General features: G+C 37.9%; 1 protein-coding gene across 2 annotated transcripts in view; it reads right to left on the bottom strand.

Moving 5' to 3' along the window:
- The window catches only part of abca12 (ATP-binding cassette, sub-family A (ABC1), member 12), an 82,414-nt gene that overhangs the window by 41,478 nt on the left and 23,652 nt on the right, over positions 1–17,284 (bottom strand). For both annotated transcript variants that reach the window (XM_051906537.1, XM_051906538.1), the window contains 13 exons: positions 15,733–16,407; positions 13,235–13,347; positions 13,044–13,111; positions 12,743–12,864; positions 11,987–12,117; positions 11,715–11,857; positions 7,733–7,909; positions 7,346–7,566; positions 3,958–6,387; positions 2,532–2,635; positions 1,284–1,390; positions 900–1,108; positions 53–129 (listed from right to left, as the gene is read on the bottom strand). In XM_051906537.1, coding sequence (XP_051762497.1) covers positions 53–129; positions 900–1,108; positions 1,284–1,390; positions 2,532–2,635; positions 3,958–6,387; positions 7,346–7,566; positions 7,733–7,909; positions 11,715–11,857; positions 11,987–12,117; positions 12,743–12,864; positions 13,044–13,111; positions 13,235–13,347; positions 15,733–16,407 — 4,577 coding nt within the window. The remainder of the gene's footprint in view (positions 1–52; positions 130–899; positions 1,109–1,283; positions 1,391–2,531; positions 2,636–3,957; positions 6,388–7,345; positions 7,567–7,732; positions 7,910–11,714; positions 11,858–11,986; positions 12,118–12,742; positions 12,865–13,043; positions 13,112–13,234; positions 13,348–15,732; positions 16,408–17,284) is intronic.

The raw sequence follows: 17,284 nt of genomic DNA, 5'->3' as shown, positions 1-17,284 counted from the left end.
GGAACACTGGTGCTTCTGCAGTTCTTTTGCTGGAAGCGACAGCGGTACACACCTGGAGATGTAGTACTGATATTAAGAGTTTTCAGAGTGGAGATGTTGAAGCCCACAATTTGAGAGAGAGTTGAGGTCCTTTAAAAAGAGAGAGAGAGATGAGTATTATTCCTGTAGACAAACCGTTCAAAATGTTGTAAATTGTATTATATAAATAATTATATAAAAATAGAAAATATTGTTTTTTAATATTATTATATTAATATTATTATTGACAAATAGAATACTATTATTTTAAATGGAAAACAGTGTTAAAGAGCAAGACTTTTTTTATAAAAAAAAAAAAAAAAAAAGATGTGTAAACATCTGATGAATTGGTGAAACGGGTGAATTTAACCTATTCATTGGAATTTGGGGTCTGAACAAACTGATTCACTAAAATAAATCAGACTTGCCAATGCTTCATATGAAAAAGTGGACATTTTAGGCAAGTGAGTTTAATCATGTTGGTTGAACCACTGTAGTCACATGAACTGTTTTAAATACGTCTTTAGTAGCTTTCTGGGCGTTGAAAGTGTTAATTGTCTTGCTGGTAATGCAGGCCTCACTGAGCCATCAGATTTTATCAAAAATATCTTAATTTGTGTTCCGAAGATGAACAAAGGACTTACGGGTGTGGAACGGCATGAGGGTGAGTAATTAATGACATAATTTTCATTTTTTGGGTGAACTAACCCTTTAAGCTGTGCATGCTAGAGAACGTGACACTAATAACAAATGTAGTGCAAATTGTTGACAAAGTAGCTTGTTACTGATTTCACTCTACTAAAAATGTTAGTCCCAACACTGGTAACATGCATAATACAAGCTACGACAACAACGTTGAAAGTCATTATAGAATGCAGTACCAGTCCACTTCAGTGTTGTAAGTGCTAGGGTCTCCAACAAATGTCTGGAAAAACAGATCATAGATGTCGCTGCTTTGGTTCACCAGGCTGGTTGAGAGCACATGTAAGGCCTGGATTGTGGGAACAACGGTGTCACACAGCAGTCTAGGGCCCAGTGGCAGAACCTGGCTGATCAGCTGCACAGAGGTCATGTTTTCCAGAGCACACACCTACATTATCAAGAAAGAAAGTTACAGTTAAACCAGCACTACACAGAAATCCACTAATGTGCTACTGTATAATGACATAAATCTATATGTATGTCTTCAGAATACTTGAAATAAAGCATATGAGTTAAATGGACTAAAAATTGTTACAAAAAATCTTAACCATCAAAAATCTTACCTGAGTTAACAAGTGGTCCAGTATCAGGCCTGAACTCTCATTTGTCCAGTTTCCTGAGCCAAATTCAAAGGCAGTGTTTAGCACTTGCAGTAGAAGTTGCAGATTTTCTGGAAAATGGAAGAGAGAAAACAAAGGATCAAGCTTTTGTAAAGCTAAAGTAACTTGAATTCCCTACAGGCATCATTACTTGCACCTAACTCCACTTTCAGGCCAACCTCACAGTGCAGCAAGCAGCAAATGATCTAGCAAAGAAACCCCCCTTAGAAAAGAGACATTGAAAAGCTTTATGGTGCTGTGTGCTGATTTAGATCTGACAGCTTTAACGTGTACAACACCTCAAGCGATATAAAAGATCAGACACTTATGAGGGAAATTAAATGCTCAAGAAGACATCAGCTTTATTAAAGAAAATATAACGCAAACAGAGCGACTTATCAATGAAAATGAGGGAGTGCTGCAGACAAAGAAAGTGGGGAAAAACTGTGGATCTCCAGAGGGGGAAAAATGGTGCACTGAAGTACAGCATGATGATATATTTTGAAAGTTAACTCTTAAAAGGAAATTATTTACTTGCACTGAGATCTACTAATCTAAATTTGTCTCGTTCTCTGGTAAAAATATCTAAACATCTGTAGAACAAGATAAACTTATTTCAGAAGTGAAAAAAATATTATTTTAAGATATATTCTCAGAAAATGTACAGTTTTATAGAAAAAAAAAAATTTGGAATGACACAAGAATGAGTAAATTTAAAGCAGCTGGGCTGATAAGAAAATAAGAGAGTAGTGAGGAAGAAAACAGAAATATTTGCTATTTTAAAAAGCACAGGCACTGTAAAAGCCTTTCTCATATACTCTGTCTATCCACATGCCTCCTGGCTGAATATTGCAGAAAGCTGACTTCAAACCTGCCGTTTACTGCATTGCTATGAAAACCAAAAAATGTTTGCAATGACACAAACTTAAAGCAGCATACATTGTTTAATGTCTATGGAGATTACTAAGAGTAATTTATTCAGTGGTAGAATATGGAGTCTGCAACATTTATTGCGCACATACATCTTGTTCTTGAGCTAAACAAATGTAAATTATGCAGAAAAATAATTATGTATTCACACGGCTGAATGCAAAATACTTATATGCGCTATATGCAACTGTGGATATCTAGTCAGCATATAGGATTGTGGAAATAAAACCCCTGAACGAACAGTGTTAGACATCAGTAGATCTTGCAAGATGATTTATGTACCTTGGGATTCGTTGGCCAGACTCCTCATGATGGACTTAATAAGAGAAGAATACTGCAGGTCATCTGGAAGGCTATTAGCAAGGTTTGTCAGCAGCACAGGCAGCCTATGTAAACATAGAAAAGTTTCATTAACTAACAAAATCTTTTTGCTGGGTTAACTTAATCATAAAGCACTATGCTATGGATTATGATCATTTATATTCATGACCTCAAGAATGTGTTCTTTCTAGGGCTGCCCCCTAATAGTTGACTAACAGTTCGTCGGCGAGAAGAGGCTTAGTCAACCAAAATTGGTATTAGTCAGTTAGTCGTAGAAAAAAAAAAAACTCCACAGGAAGTGGCGAAATCACGCAGTCTGTGACTGATCATTAACGGCAGGAAATCCAAACATTCGTCTATCATTCATCGACCTCATATATGGCTTATCACTTGAAAAATGTAAGTAGTAGCAACTTTACAAGTTCGCTCGCTCTAACGTTAACCTACATAAATGTGGGCTATTATTTGCCACATATCCAAGTGTTTGTGTGGAGAGCGCACTTACAGCATGACATGGCAGCGCCGGTGCGATCACCAACTTAAAATACTCTGTCATTTTTGGTCATACAGATAAGAATAATCCAACATTCGAAACTGTAAAAGGTTTGCTCTTATTGCTGTAAACTCACAATAACAACAAGACGCTGTGCTTTTGTAAAATAATAAACAAACAGGATGCGCTTTCTGTCGTCTCAGTCTTAAGTGAACTTGAGCGCGTCACAAAAATGAACCAAAACTCAGTATATACTTGCCTCACAGACATTAGATTTATATCTATGGAAAGCTTGAAATGTTTACTTTTAAATGAACAGATTTAAATCTAAAATGAAAATTCTCAGATTTGGCTATGTAATCTGTATGAAACGTGCATATAGGTGTGTCCACTACTACGGAGATGGCGAGTCAACATCATCGACCTTCATCTCTGCAGCCAAAAACACACAAAACACTAGTTTATCAGTAAATTATTAAAATGTTCAGACGGTCTCCTGTTTTTTCACGCCACATTTTTAATCATTACGTTTGCCGGTGTGCTACTGCAAGCTTTATTTGTGCATTTAAGCACTGATTAGGCCATGTATTACAGTATATATAAGTGATTAAAGCCTCATTATTATGATTTATGTGGTTTATTAATATAAACAAGCGATTAGTTGACTAATCTCTTGAATGACTACTAGTCGACTAGAAAAATCTTTAGTCGAAGGCAGCCCTAGTTCTTTCTTAAGAAGTAAGCAATTATGCAGGGTAAATGCCATGGTGGCTGAAAATATGAGAACAAAGCAATAGCCTTGCAATGAACAAGAAAAAGAAATGAAAAACTGGGCCTTGTTATGAGCTCATAACCAGAAACCAGCCTTGAGAGCAGAACCTCAAAGAAACTCACTTGTCGGTCCAGTTAGTGTCATTCATCCCCAGCAGATGGCCAATATTCATGCTAGAAGCCCCCAGCACTATTTTGGCGAGTTCAGACTCCACACTGCTACTATTGCCCAGTGAGATGAGATTTTGGATGGTATGCAGCAGCTGCTGGGTAATATCAGCTGTTTTGGTGAGAGGGCTTTGGCCTGCTTGGATGATCATTAAGATTGTCTTCAGGGTGTGCTCCAGGTCACCTATAATGCTGCTGAAAGAGTCTGTGTTCATGTCGGGCACCATGGCCAGAAGGTTGTTGACAGAATTGACAACTTGAGATACAGCCTCATTGACATCCCCAAAGGCACTGGTGTCATTAAGAACAAAATACATTGTCTCCATGAGTTTGAGCGTGATATTGATGTACTGCTGTCCCTCAACAGGCATTATCGAGTATATGGAAGATGCAACCTCACTTAAAGAGTTCACAACTTGTAAGATTTGGATAGGGGAACCGGATAACATAAGGCCCTCGTAGAGACTCATGGACACTTGATTAGACACGGTCATCAAGATGTAAATAAGGCCATCTGGAGTCATATGCGTCGATGTTGAATCATAAGTAATGTTTAGAGAGTTAAGGAGAGACTGTGTAACTGACTGAGAGATTTCTGGGAAGTGGGATGTGATGTCTGCAGTGCTGGATACTTTTGAGAGTGCAGTGAAAAGAGCCGATTTGATAGCAAAGAGGTACGAGTGTGTTTCCTTGGGGAGAATGACAACCATCTGACTGAACGTCTGGTTCAAAAGCATTTCCCTCTCAGCATCACTGTTCAGGCTGTAGTTTGACATGGAGAGGTTGAACAGGATGTGGGTGGCCGTGGCACTGCTAAAAATGTGGGGATGGGTGACCTCTTGAATGGATTGTCCATTTGGAAGAGTTGTGATATTTGAGAGGGCAAGGACGTGGTTTAGGGAGTTAGAAATCATGCTGGTGGACATCATGACTTTTTCTATGTCTCCAGGATATGCCTCGAGCAATGCAAAGGCTCGGAGCATTTGTCCAGATATGTTGAAATACACCGCTACCTCTCCAGAGAGGAGTGAAGCAAAGGCTTCAGCAGTTTGATCCACGGCTGCAAAATAGGATGCTATGCTCATCTGCGACCCTGGACTGGAAAATGAGCCAATTATGTTTTGGAGAATGCCAGTAACCTGAGGGCTGATGTCCTTGATCTCCTCAAAGTTCTCGTTAAGGATGCTGTTGAGCGTCGTGAGGAACTGGATTGCAGTGTCAGTGCCATTTCCTTCCTGTGAGACGATGTTCGACACCGAAGCTTGAAGTTGTTGGGCCATGTGCTCGATTCTTTGTGCGATGTTCAGAGGTGGCTGGTCAGATAGCACCATGGCCACATCAATCATTTTTCCTAGGCTTTGTGCCAGCTTTTCCACTTTATCAATGTCCTGCAAACTCCATCCTTCACTAGCGATGTCCATGAATATCTCTAGGAACTGTTGTCCATTACTAGGGAGAGTCAAGTAAGATAGCACGTTCAGAGCTGTGTCAATGGTTTCCTCCTGACTCGTGTTTCCAGCCATTTCTTTCGAAAGACCCTTCAGGATGACACCCAAGTCTGGATTTGCAAAGAAAACATGGATAGTCTCGAAAATTTCAGTCGAGGTTGGTGGAATGGAGAGAACTTCAAGCAAGGCTTGATAGTTAATGTCAAGAAGGTCAAGGAAGTCATCCACCGGCTCCCTCTGTACTTCACGTGCACCATTTCTGGTGTTTCTTGTGTTGGACACAAGACCTTGTAGGTTCTGTCCATGAGTAATTTGCATTTTAAGTGGACTTAGATATTGTTCCACAGGGGCGAAGAGGTCACTGGTTAGCCTGATCTGCTTGAGCAGGTACAAAACATTCCCAGCAAGGTCGATAAAAGTGTCTGACCAGAACGACAGTGGAGTTGGCATGTTGGTTAGGGAATCCCTTATTATCTCGTACAACTTGCGCAGGATCTCCAAGACAAAATTTAGTCCAGTATCTTCAGTAGTGTACAGCCAGTTGAAAAACTCAACAGATTTCCATAGGGTGCTACTTGTATCTTCCAAATACAGAACCTGCTGCATTACTCCATAAAGCGTGGGCCACTCTACCAACAATCCCGTTCCAATGATTTGCTGGATCACCTCTTTTATTATATTGTCAACCATGCTTCCATTGGGGTTCATAAATATGTCTCCACTTATAATATAATTAATGATTTCCTCTGTGAAATTCATTCCGGTGAGTGTGATCTCCAAAGCCTGCATGACGATCAGAGGGCTTGCAGTTGAGTTCTGGAAGAGATTGCCATTCTGTAGGATGACCTCAATGGTTTTTCCAATTGCCTCGATGTATGGCGTCATCCAGGGAGCTTCTGTCTTAATTTGCTCCAGACCCATTTGTACTGTGGAGAGGCTGATGAGAGAGAAATTAGTATTGCATGTTCACAAAAAAAAAAAAAGAGTTACAAATAAAAATGGCTCTTTAAGGATCCATTCACTAGCTAGATTAGATGATGTACTGTTATGCATATATGCGAGAGATTATGAACTATTCCAGCCCAAGATATTTAAATCGATCTTTATAAATCAGCCATACAAACATAAAATGTCTACAATTTTTAAATTAGATTATTTATATTTAAATGCTGCAAAACAGTTTAGAATTAATCTTGATTTTGCTCTCCATTTCAGTGGGCACTCACATTATATTAATAGAACTGTATAGTTATAATAGAGACGATTTCTATCATGTTTAATGATCTACACTGGGTGCATAAATGTTCCTGCAGTCTTAAGTGACTGATTTGCCCAGATATGCACAAATGCATAATTTGATTCCTATCAGTAGTCAGTTCATTACAGGGATGAGCACATAAAGCAGAATCAATTTAAGAGCAGGGAGATAGAGATAGCAAAATAATAGAAACTACTTTATCTGCTCAAACCTGTTTGGAAGCAAAGGAGTCAAACTGAATAAATCAACCTTAATGCAAATTTAATTACTCTTACTTAGTTTGTTTGCATGATTCCAACCCTTGGTCCTTATGGGTAATAACTGCAAATCTCTCTGCAAATTTGAGGAGGTATTGCGGTAATATAATCGGGCTCATGATAATGTCGAGGTATAATGGGAGTATGAGTGCGTGTGGAATTGCTGCATGCTTTTGTTGTCTGCGATTTATTCAAGCTATACAGTTTGAAAAATAATGGTGAAAAGCTCAATACACACTGAAGTACAGAGTGTGTATCTTTGTAAAAGATCTTTCTCTGTTATAAGACTGCCATTTGTTTTCTGTCATTTAATATGACTCAGGTCATGTATCACGGTGAGAATATATGTTCCAGTAAAAATAACTCCAGTGCATTAATACCTTTGGTGCAGCTGCATCTGGAAGAGCTGGGCATTCCAGTCAGCCTGGTTTGCTAATTCTGACACTGAGAGGTTGGATAGCATTGATGTGTAATACAACAGGACTTCAGTTAGGTGAATGCTAGCAAAGGTATTGTTCAGGATCACCCCGTAGAAGGTCTCCAGTGATCCGGCCATCATTCCTGCAGTGACGTTTATCCAAAGAGGGTTCATCTCCATTCCCTGTTTAGAAACATAGAGGGACATAGTCTAAATCAGTCTTTAGTGCACACTACCATCTAGTGGTGACATATGACAGTTGCATTAAAGAGCAATCAAAAATAACTGCTATTACCAAACTACTAACAGAAAAACTGTAAATTGTTCATAAAAATGTAACTTGTCTTACTGTCATGTTGAAGGCTGGAGTTGCAACTCCTGGCTTATTGAAGGATGCTATGACTGGCAGTAGGCTGATGTTACACCACAAAGTGACACGGTCTTCACTTATTCCAGTCACAGCTTTGACATCCTGCCATATCTGCTGCACGTAGCTGCAGTTCAGGCTCTGACCCCCCAAACCAGCCTGAGGGGTGAGCATTGGAAATAAAATAATTATCAGAGAAGGCTAACACACTGCAGTGTAATAGTGAGATTGCAAGAGATACAGGATGACAATGAACCTTTTTTTGGTTCTGTTTTTTTTTTTAGCAATTTTGTATTTAATACTGAAGACAAAATGTTAACAGAGACAGCACAACAATATATATTATATATATATATATATATATATATATATATATATATATATATATATATATATATATATATATATATATATATATATATATATATATATATAATATCGATATATAGATATATATACACACACATTTTTACAATTTAAAATAACTGTTTTCTATTTGAATATATTTTAAAATACAATTTATTTCTGTCTATGTTTGCAAAGCTGAATTTTCAGCATCATTACTCCAGTCTTCAGTGTCACATGATCCTTCAGAAATCATTCTAATATGCTGATTTGCTGCTCAAGAAACATTTATTAATATTATCAATGTTGAAAACAGTTGTGTACAATTTTTTTCAGGATTATTATGCCTTGGTGAGCAGAAGAGACTACTTTTTAAAACATTAAAAAAAATCTTACCATTCAAAAACTTTTGACCTGTAGTATAATGTATAATGTATAATATATATATATATATATATATATATATATATATACACACACACACACACACACACACACACAGGTGCTGGTCATATAATTAGAATATCATCAAAAAGTAGATTTTTTCACTAATTCCATTCAAAAAGTGAAACTTGTATATTATATTCATTCATTACACACAGACTGATATATTTCAAATGTTTCAAATGTGAAAAGGTTCAATATTGAAGACACCTGGTGCCACACTCTAATCAGCTAATTAACTCAAAACACCTGCAAAGGCCTTTAAATGGTCTCTCAGTCTAGTTATGTAGGCTACACAATCATGGGGAAGACTGCTGACTTGACAGTTGTCCAAAAGATGACCATTGACACCTTGCACAAGGAGGGCAAGACACAAAAGGTCATTGCAAAAGAGGCTGGCTGTTCACAGAGCTCTGTGTCCAAGCACATTAATAGAGAGGCGAAGGGAAGGAAAAGATGTGGTAGAAAAAAAGTGTACAAGCCATAGGGATAACCGCACCCTGGAGAGGATTGTGAAACAAAACCCATTCAAAAATGTGGGGGAGATTCACAAAGAGTGGACTGCAGCTGAAGTCAGTGCTTCAAGAACCACTACGCACAGACGTATGCAAAACATGGGTTTCAGCTGTCGCATTCCTTGTGTCAAGCCACTCTTGAACAACAGACAGCGTCAGAAGCGTCTCGCCTGGGCTAAAGACAAAAAGGACTGGACTGCTGCTGAGTGGTCCAAAGTTATGTTCTCTGATGAAAGTAAAATTTGCATTTCCTTTGGAAATCAGGGTCCCAGAGTCTGGAGGAAGAGAGGAGAGGCACACAATCCACATTGCTTGAGGTCCAGTGTAAAGTTTCCACAGTCAGTGATGGTTTGGGGTGCCATGTCATCTGCTGGTGTTGGTCCACTGTGTTTTCTGAGGTCCAAGGCCGTATACCAGGAAGTTTTAGAGCACTTCATGCTTCCTGCTGCTGACCAACTTTATGGAGATGCAGATTTCATTTTCCAACAGGACTTGGCACCTGCACACAGTGCCAAAGCTACCAGTACCTGGTTTAAGGACCATTGTATCCCTGTTCTTAATTGGCCAGCAAACTCGCCTGACCTTAACCCCATAGAAAATCTAAGGAGTTTTGTGAAGAGGAAGATGCGATATGCCAGACCCAACAATGCAGAAGGGCTGAAGGCCACTATCAGAGCAACCTGGGCTCTTATAACACCTGAGCAGTGCCACAGACTGATCGACTCCATGCAACGCAGCATTGCTGCAGTAATTCAGGCAAAAGGAGCCCCAACTAAGTATTGAGTGCTGGACATGCTCATACTTTTCATGTTCATACTTTTCAGTTGGCCAAGATTTCTAAAAATCCTTTCTTTGTATTGGTCTTAAGTAATATTCTAATTTTCTGAGATACTGAATTTGGGATTTTCCTTAGTTGTCAGTTATAATCATCAAAATGAAAAGAAATAAACTTTGAAATATATCAGTCTGTATGTAATGAATGAATATAATATACAAATTTCACTTTTTAAATGGAATTAGAGAAATAAATCAACTTTTTGATGATATTCTAATTATATGACCAGCACCTGTATATATATATATGTATATGTATATATATATATATATATATAAAAAAGTGACACATCAGTAGGATTTCAGTACAATAAACATTCAGACTTTTTTTTTTTAATTTATTCCTTGAATCTTTTTAGATAACTGGTATCAATCTCAGACAGGTTTGTTAAGTAGTTTTCCAGATCTTCTTAGGTAATGGAAACCCTACTTAAATAGGTTGTTCCACATTACTAAGCAAGTCACAGTTCTCATGCAATATGGGGAGGAAGAAAGATCTTTCTGAAGATGAACAGCATGAAATGGTGCAATGTCTTGCAAAAGGCACGAAAACAACTAATATTTTGCAAAAACTGAATGGAGACTGCCAAACTATCAAAAGATTTGTCAGTGATTTAGAGCACAGAAGAACTCAGTCGGATAAAGCAAATTAAATCTTATTAAGGAAAGTTTCATAGTATTCTTTTCTTCAGGGACTTGTCACATTTTTAACAAAATAAAAAATATACCAGCTAAATAAATACATAAATACATACATAAACACATTTTCTCAGTTTGTCAGGATGGCAAAATGTTTTGACCTTAATTCATACATTGGGCCCAAGGGAAGGGGAGGGGGACCCCTCCACGATCTTGTTTTATGCCTTGCGAATTCAAATGACGTGATCATTGATACTCTAATAGACAAAGCATTCACTGAACGAGTAGCAGGAAAGTAGGGATATATAACTCCTGCCAGAATTTGAGCATCTATTGTGAAAGGAAACCAAATTCTCTCTAGGGATGAAAAGCAGCATCTAATGTAGGCTGGCTGTTTATCTGTGATTAATACACTTCTTGGCACACTGAGTGGGCCTTTTGGGCCAAGGATGTTGTATTCATTTCTAAAAATTTACTTAATAGTGCCTATAGCTGTTTGTAAACACACAACAAGCTAATTAACTAATAATGACATGGGTTGTGCAAGATCTTATCTCCTCAACACCTGATCAAAAACATAGAACATTACTGTGATATTGTGTTCTTACTAATAAAAAGAGATCTTAATCTGTTAGCTCTAAGCCAACCTTTCAAATTCCCCTTCTTTGTGGTTTCAGTTGGCATGATAGGGAGCCATTTCTCTCACTTCTAATCAGGAACCTAATAGAGTACTCACAAAATGTTGTCTTAGCCAAAATGTTGGATTCAAGATCAAAATCATGTCATTTGAATTGGCTAGTGGGACGGCACCTTAAGGGGAACCACTGTATAACAACTGATCGTAGATAGAACTCTCCATTTTGATTTTACACTTGTCATGCTTATATAATTCTTTCTTTCTACTGTCACTAAGGACTGTTTTAAGCTGGAACCGCAACAAACACATTGTAGGAATCTGAGAACACAGTATCATGCACATGACTTTGTTATTGATGCAGTACGTGTCATAAATGAGAAGGTCAATCATTCCTTGCCAAGCTTAAGTGAGATTAAATAGAAATTCCAGTTCACCAACCCTCTTTTGTATGCTGAAAACCGTGCATTCTTTACATTCTGCATGTCTCTGAAACTTCTGTACAAGTGTCTTAACAGTCCAATACATCAGTAGATAGAAATGTTGTTCTAACCTGTAGAGCAGCTTCTACAGTCAACCCAATGGCCTGCGGCAATCCACCAACAAAAGATTGAGCAGTAAAATTGCTGGTGTTCATAACATGGAAAATGTCTGACAAAAGGCTGGACAATGGCTGCTGGAGAGCATAGAAGAGCTCTGTAGAAAAGAAAGCACTTGCATTATAGATGCATACATTTCAGATAAGGAAGAATCTGTTCGTAAACATGGGCACCTACCCTGCAACTCTTTTGCAGATGTATTCAACTATAGGCATGCTTTTCTCACCTGTTTGTGCCTGCATGTTGTGAGTACTGTTGACAATGGCTTCTTGAATTGTGAACACAATAGACGGCAATGAATCCCACATAGGAGTATCTCTGAAGTTTGAAAACAGAGCAGACAGCATCTCCTCCAACCTGTTGTTTAACAAGCACAGTCAGATTAGCACTCAAAAGCTGAGAGACAATGAAAATTGTTTTCTAATATAGTCTGTGATTAAGTATGCTCATGGGTTTGATTCCCAGAGAATGTAAAAAAAAATAGCTTGAATGCAATGTAAGTTGGTTTGGATAAAAGTCTGCCAAATCCATAAATGTAAATGTATGTGTGCTTTTTAATATATTAATGTTCTGAGATTATGAAGAATATTCTCCATCTTGACCAATATGGCAGTATTTCATCCGCTGATTTAATAGGAATCCTGTTAGAAGACTCAATTTTGGTAAAAACTGCCACACCTACTGATCGTTTATGCTGAAATTGTGATGTGACAGACTAAACAACTGCCTCTGACATTTCTACCTCCGCGTTCATAATTTTTTTTGTCATTTAAGATTAGAAAACCCGCATAGAAACATCAAAGATCAGCATATGCAATAAGTGGCTTTGCGCGGACAAAAAAATTTGGACCAAATCCAAAGTAAACAAATCAGATTCTTCAGTGTGAGAAAAACATTTATTTTTGTCAGAGCCACACTGACTCTCTTGACATTGTAAAAGAAGCTTTGTACTAAAAATCAAAAAGTGGGATGCAAGCCTTACTTGTCAAAGGTCTTCTGGTCAGCACTCCCAGAGAGGATCTGGACCAGAACGGCTACAGATTCTGTAAAAGTCTGGGCGGACTCATTCACAAACGGTGACACAGAGCCAAGGAAGACAGCAAGCTGTGGCACCACAAATCAAGTTAAAAGTTTGATACAAATATAAAATGACATTTATGTTTGTGTGTTTTTATTTATGCAATAAATCAACATCACAATATGGTGATATTTTCATGTCAAAAGATCTGTTGGCTGTGAAGGAGCTGTCAATAACGGGCCTTCGAGAAATAAAAGCAATTTACCTGTTCCGTTATTTCATTTAGGCTGCCAAGACTGAAGTTTCCTAAGTTGTCCCACATGTTTGTATATCCTGCAAAAAATATATGGTACATATATCTATAACAACTTGATTGAATAAAAAAAGAATGATGCCCACAGCCCCACACTAATAATCATCCAATGAAATCCATCAAACACCACACAGTAAACTTGCCTGCATTTGAGTTTAGAACATATTCTGTGACCTTAAGAATCACAGATATGATGGGCTGAGCTGTGCTGTTAGATGGGAGGGAATTCTGAAGCTCTCTCATCACATTTACAATGCTGAAAATGAGAAAGAAACATCACTAACTTTCATGACACATGCATACACAAATACACGTAATGCATATGCTCAAAAGTTTGGGGTCAGTATGATATTTTAATGTTTTTAAAAGAAGTCTTATGCTCACGAAGACAGCATTATTTGATAAAAAAAACACAGTAAAAACACAGTAAAAAAAAAAGCTGCTTTCTTTTTAATATATTTTAAAATGTAATTTATTCCTGTGATGGTAGAGTTACATTTTCAGCATCATTAATCCTGTCTTCAGTGTCACGTGATCCTTCAGAAATCATTCTAATATGCTGATGTGCTGCTCAAGACACATTTCTTATTATTATCAATGTTGAAAACAATTGTGCTGCTTAATATATTTGTGGAAACAATGATACATTTTTTCAGGTTCCTTTGATGAATAGAAAGTCAAAAGAACAGCATTTATTTGAAACAGAAATCTTTTTTACCATTATCAATGTATTTACTGTCACTTTTGATCAATTTAATCCATCCTTGCTGAATAAAAGTTTTAATTTATTAAAAAAATATTACTGACCCAAAACTTTTGAATGGTAGTGTATATATGAATAGATGGATGGATCTACTATATACAGGTGCTGGTCATATAATTAGAATATCATCAAAAAGTTGATTTATTTCACTAATTACATTCAAAAAGTGAAACTTGTATATTATATTCATTCATTACACACAGACTGATATATTTCAAATGTTTATTTCTTTTAATTTTGATGATTATAACTGACAACTAAGGAAAATCCCAAATTCAGTATCTCAGAAAATTAGAATATTACTAATGACCAATACAAAGAAAGTATTTTTAGAAATCTTGGCCAACTGAAAAGTATGAACATGAAAAGTATGAGCATGTACAGCACTCATTACTTAGTTGGGGCTCCTTTTGCCTAAATTAATGCAGCAATGTGGCGTGGCATGGAGTCGATCAGTCTGTGGCACTGCTCAGGTGTTATTAGAGCCCAGGTTGCTCTGATAGTGGCCTTCAGCTCTTCTGCATTGTTGGGTCTGGCATATCGCATCTTCCTCTTCACAATACCCCATAGATTTTCTATGGGGTTAAGGTCAGGCGAGTTTGCTGGCCAATTAAGAACAGGGATACCATGGTCCTTAAACCAGGTACTGGTAGCTTTGGCACTGTGTGCAGGTGCCAAGTCCTGTTGGAAAATGAAATCTGCATCTCCATAAAGTTGGTCAGCAGCAGGAAGCATGAAGTGCTCTAAAACTTCCTGGTATACGGCTACGTTGACCTTGGACCTCAGAAAACACAGTGGACCAACACCAGCAGATGACATGGCACCCCAAACCATCACTGACCGTGGAAACTTTACACTGGACCTCAAGCAATGTGGATTGTGTGCCTCTCCTCTCTTCCTCCAGACTCTGGGACCTTGATTTCCAAAGGAAATGCAAAATTTACTTTCATCAGAGAACATAACTTTGGACCACTCAGCAGCAGTCCAGTCCTTTTTGTCTTTAGCCCAGGCGAGACGCTTCTGACGCTGTCTGTTGTTCAAGAGTGGCTTGACACGACAGCTGAAACCCATGTCTTGCATACGTCTGTGCGTAGTGGTTCTTGAAGCACTGACTCCAGCTGCAGTCCACTCTTTGTGAATCTCCCCCACATTTTTGAATGGGTTTTGTTTCACAATCCTCTCCAGGGTGCGGTTATCCCTATTGCTTGTACACTTTTTTCTACCACATCTTTTCCTTCCCTTCGCCTCTCTATTAATGTGCTTGGACACAGAGCTCTGTGAACAGCCAGCCTCTTTTGCAATGACCTTTTGTGTCTTGCCCTCCTTGTGCAAGGTGTCAATGGTCGTCTTTTGGACAACTGTCAAGTCAGCAGTCTTCCCCATGATTGTGTAGCCTACAGAACTAGACTGAGAGACCATTTAAAGGCCTTTGCAGGTGTTTTGAGTTAATTAGCTGAATAGAGTGTGGCACCAGGTGTCTTCAAAGTTGAACCTTTTCACAATATTCTAATTTTCTGAGATACAGAATTTGGGATTTTCCTTAGTTGTCAGTTATAATCATCAAAATTAAAAGAAATAAACATTTGAAATATATCAGTCTGTGTGTAATGAATGAATATAATATACAAGTTTCACTTTTTGAATGGAATTAGTAAAATAAATCAACTTTTTGATGATATTCTAATTATATGACCAGCACCTGTATTTACAGATCTCCCTTCTAATGATATATTCTCTACACTTCATTCAATTTGTAGCTAGTAGGGGGCCTTGGAGATGCAAAGGCTAAGAATCACTGCTCTATACATATTTAAAGAACACAAGAGTGAAAGAGAGACACAGACACAATACTTTGGCAGTAATATAGTCTACACTTACACTTCATTCCATTTGTCAGGTCCAGAAGGTTGAGAGCTGGTCTGCAAATAGGTTAAAATGCTGTTTTTCATAGGAACCAACACCTCAGCCACCTCTGCTGGAAAAAGGGCATGAATCACTCCTTCTACCATCTGGAGAGTCTCCTGTGTAAGGTTGCTAGCTTTACTGTAGTCCATGTTAGGGTTCAGGATCAGCTGAAGTGAACCATGAATTGCACCGAGAATATTGTCAACCACATCCTGAGGTAGAGCTCCTGTCTCATTAGACATACTCTCCAGAAACACTCTGACAGCACTGATGATGGCTTCTGTAAAGTTTTCACTTTGGAGACCGCCATCAGTGCTGGCCACCTGTAGAGCATAGGTTAGTGTCTGAGACACTTTTTCAGTGACAGAGAGGAAGGCTCTGTCCTCAGGAGATAGCAAGGGGGCCAGTGCTTCCAAAAGCTGATTAAGATCATTCCCAGTTGTTACAAGATCTACAGTGCTGACATTCCCCTGGAATATTCCTGCAAGTGCCATTGTTAATTGTTGGTTAATAATCCAGTCCTTTGTCAAGTTGCCTTCATTTGAGCTCACAACAAATTCCATGAGGTTTAGCAACATAGATATGATGGGCTGAGCAGTGTTGTTTGATTGCCAGGAAACCTGAAGTTCTTTCAAGACATTTATAACTCTGAAAAAGAAAAAGAACACTGTCAAGTTTCTCATGACTCTTTCATAAGAGATCTGAGAAGAAAAATCAAATTTCCACAACAAATCAGTATTTAAAATTAATTATAGACTATTTATATTATAGGCTATTTAAGTGAAACAGTAAAAACATTCACAACTACAAAACCAATATTTTTCTGGCCTAAAAGTACCTTTTTGTAAAAATCTATTTTTATTGCTTCACACTAATAGCTATTACAAAAATATGAGGATTCATGAATGGCAGTAAAGTCACACAACAGATGCTGGTAGGTCTCATGACAATGACAACATGACGAATGTAGAACGTCTGGATTACACTACACACATTTATACTATATAGAACATACTTTTTTAGCAGTCACAAAGTAATTACTTATTCAAAAGAAGTACTTAATCAGAGTATGTGATTTTGGATGCAGCCCTAATGTGAAGTGCAAAGCGCACAGAAGAACAATGGTGCCTGCTACAATTTTACTGTTAAAAAGTGAGTCACAATATAATGCCATTGTACTGAGTTCCCCCAAATGGATTTTGATTACCTTATCAAAAGATTCTGCAGAAGAAAGCAAGTCTTATGGGTTTGGAATGACATGTGGTTGAGTAAATGATGACAGAATTTGCTTTTTGAGTGAACTATTCCTTTAACAATTACCAAGTGCAAGAGAAAGAAAATTATAACTTGTAGGTGGCTCTTGGAGCTACAAAGGCTGAGAAGTACTGTACTTCAGAGCATACTCACACAAGGCACGGTTGGAACTTTTTGTTTCGAGAAAACAGGAAGAAAAGCACTTTGGCTAACAGACTGTCTAATAGATTTATCACTTATGCACTTAATTGTACTGCACGTATCAGAAGAT

The sequence above is a fragment of the Ctenopharyngodon idella genome, chromosome 9 (genome assembly GCF_019924925.1).
Source record: "Ctenopharyngodon idella isolate HZGC_01 chromosome 9, HZGC01, whole genome shotgun sequence".
Taxonomy (NCBI): domain Eukaryota; kingdom Metazoa; phylum Chordata; class Actinopteri; order Cypriniformes; family Xenocyprididae; genus Ctenopharyngodon; species Ctenopharyngodon idella.
Note: the sequence above shows the minus strand (reverse complement) of the source record. Positions and strands in the feature narration are given on the sequence as shown.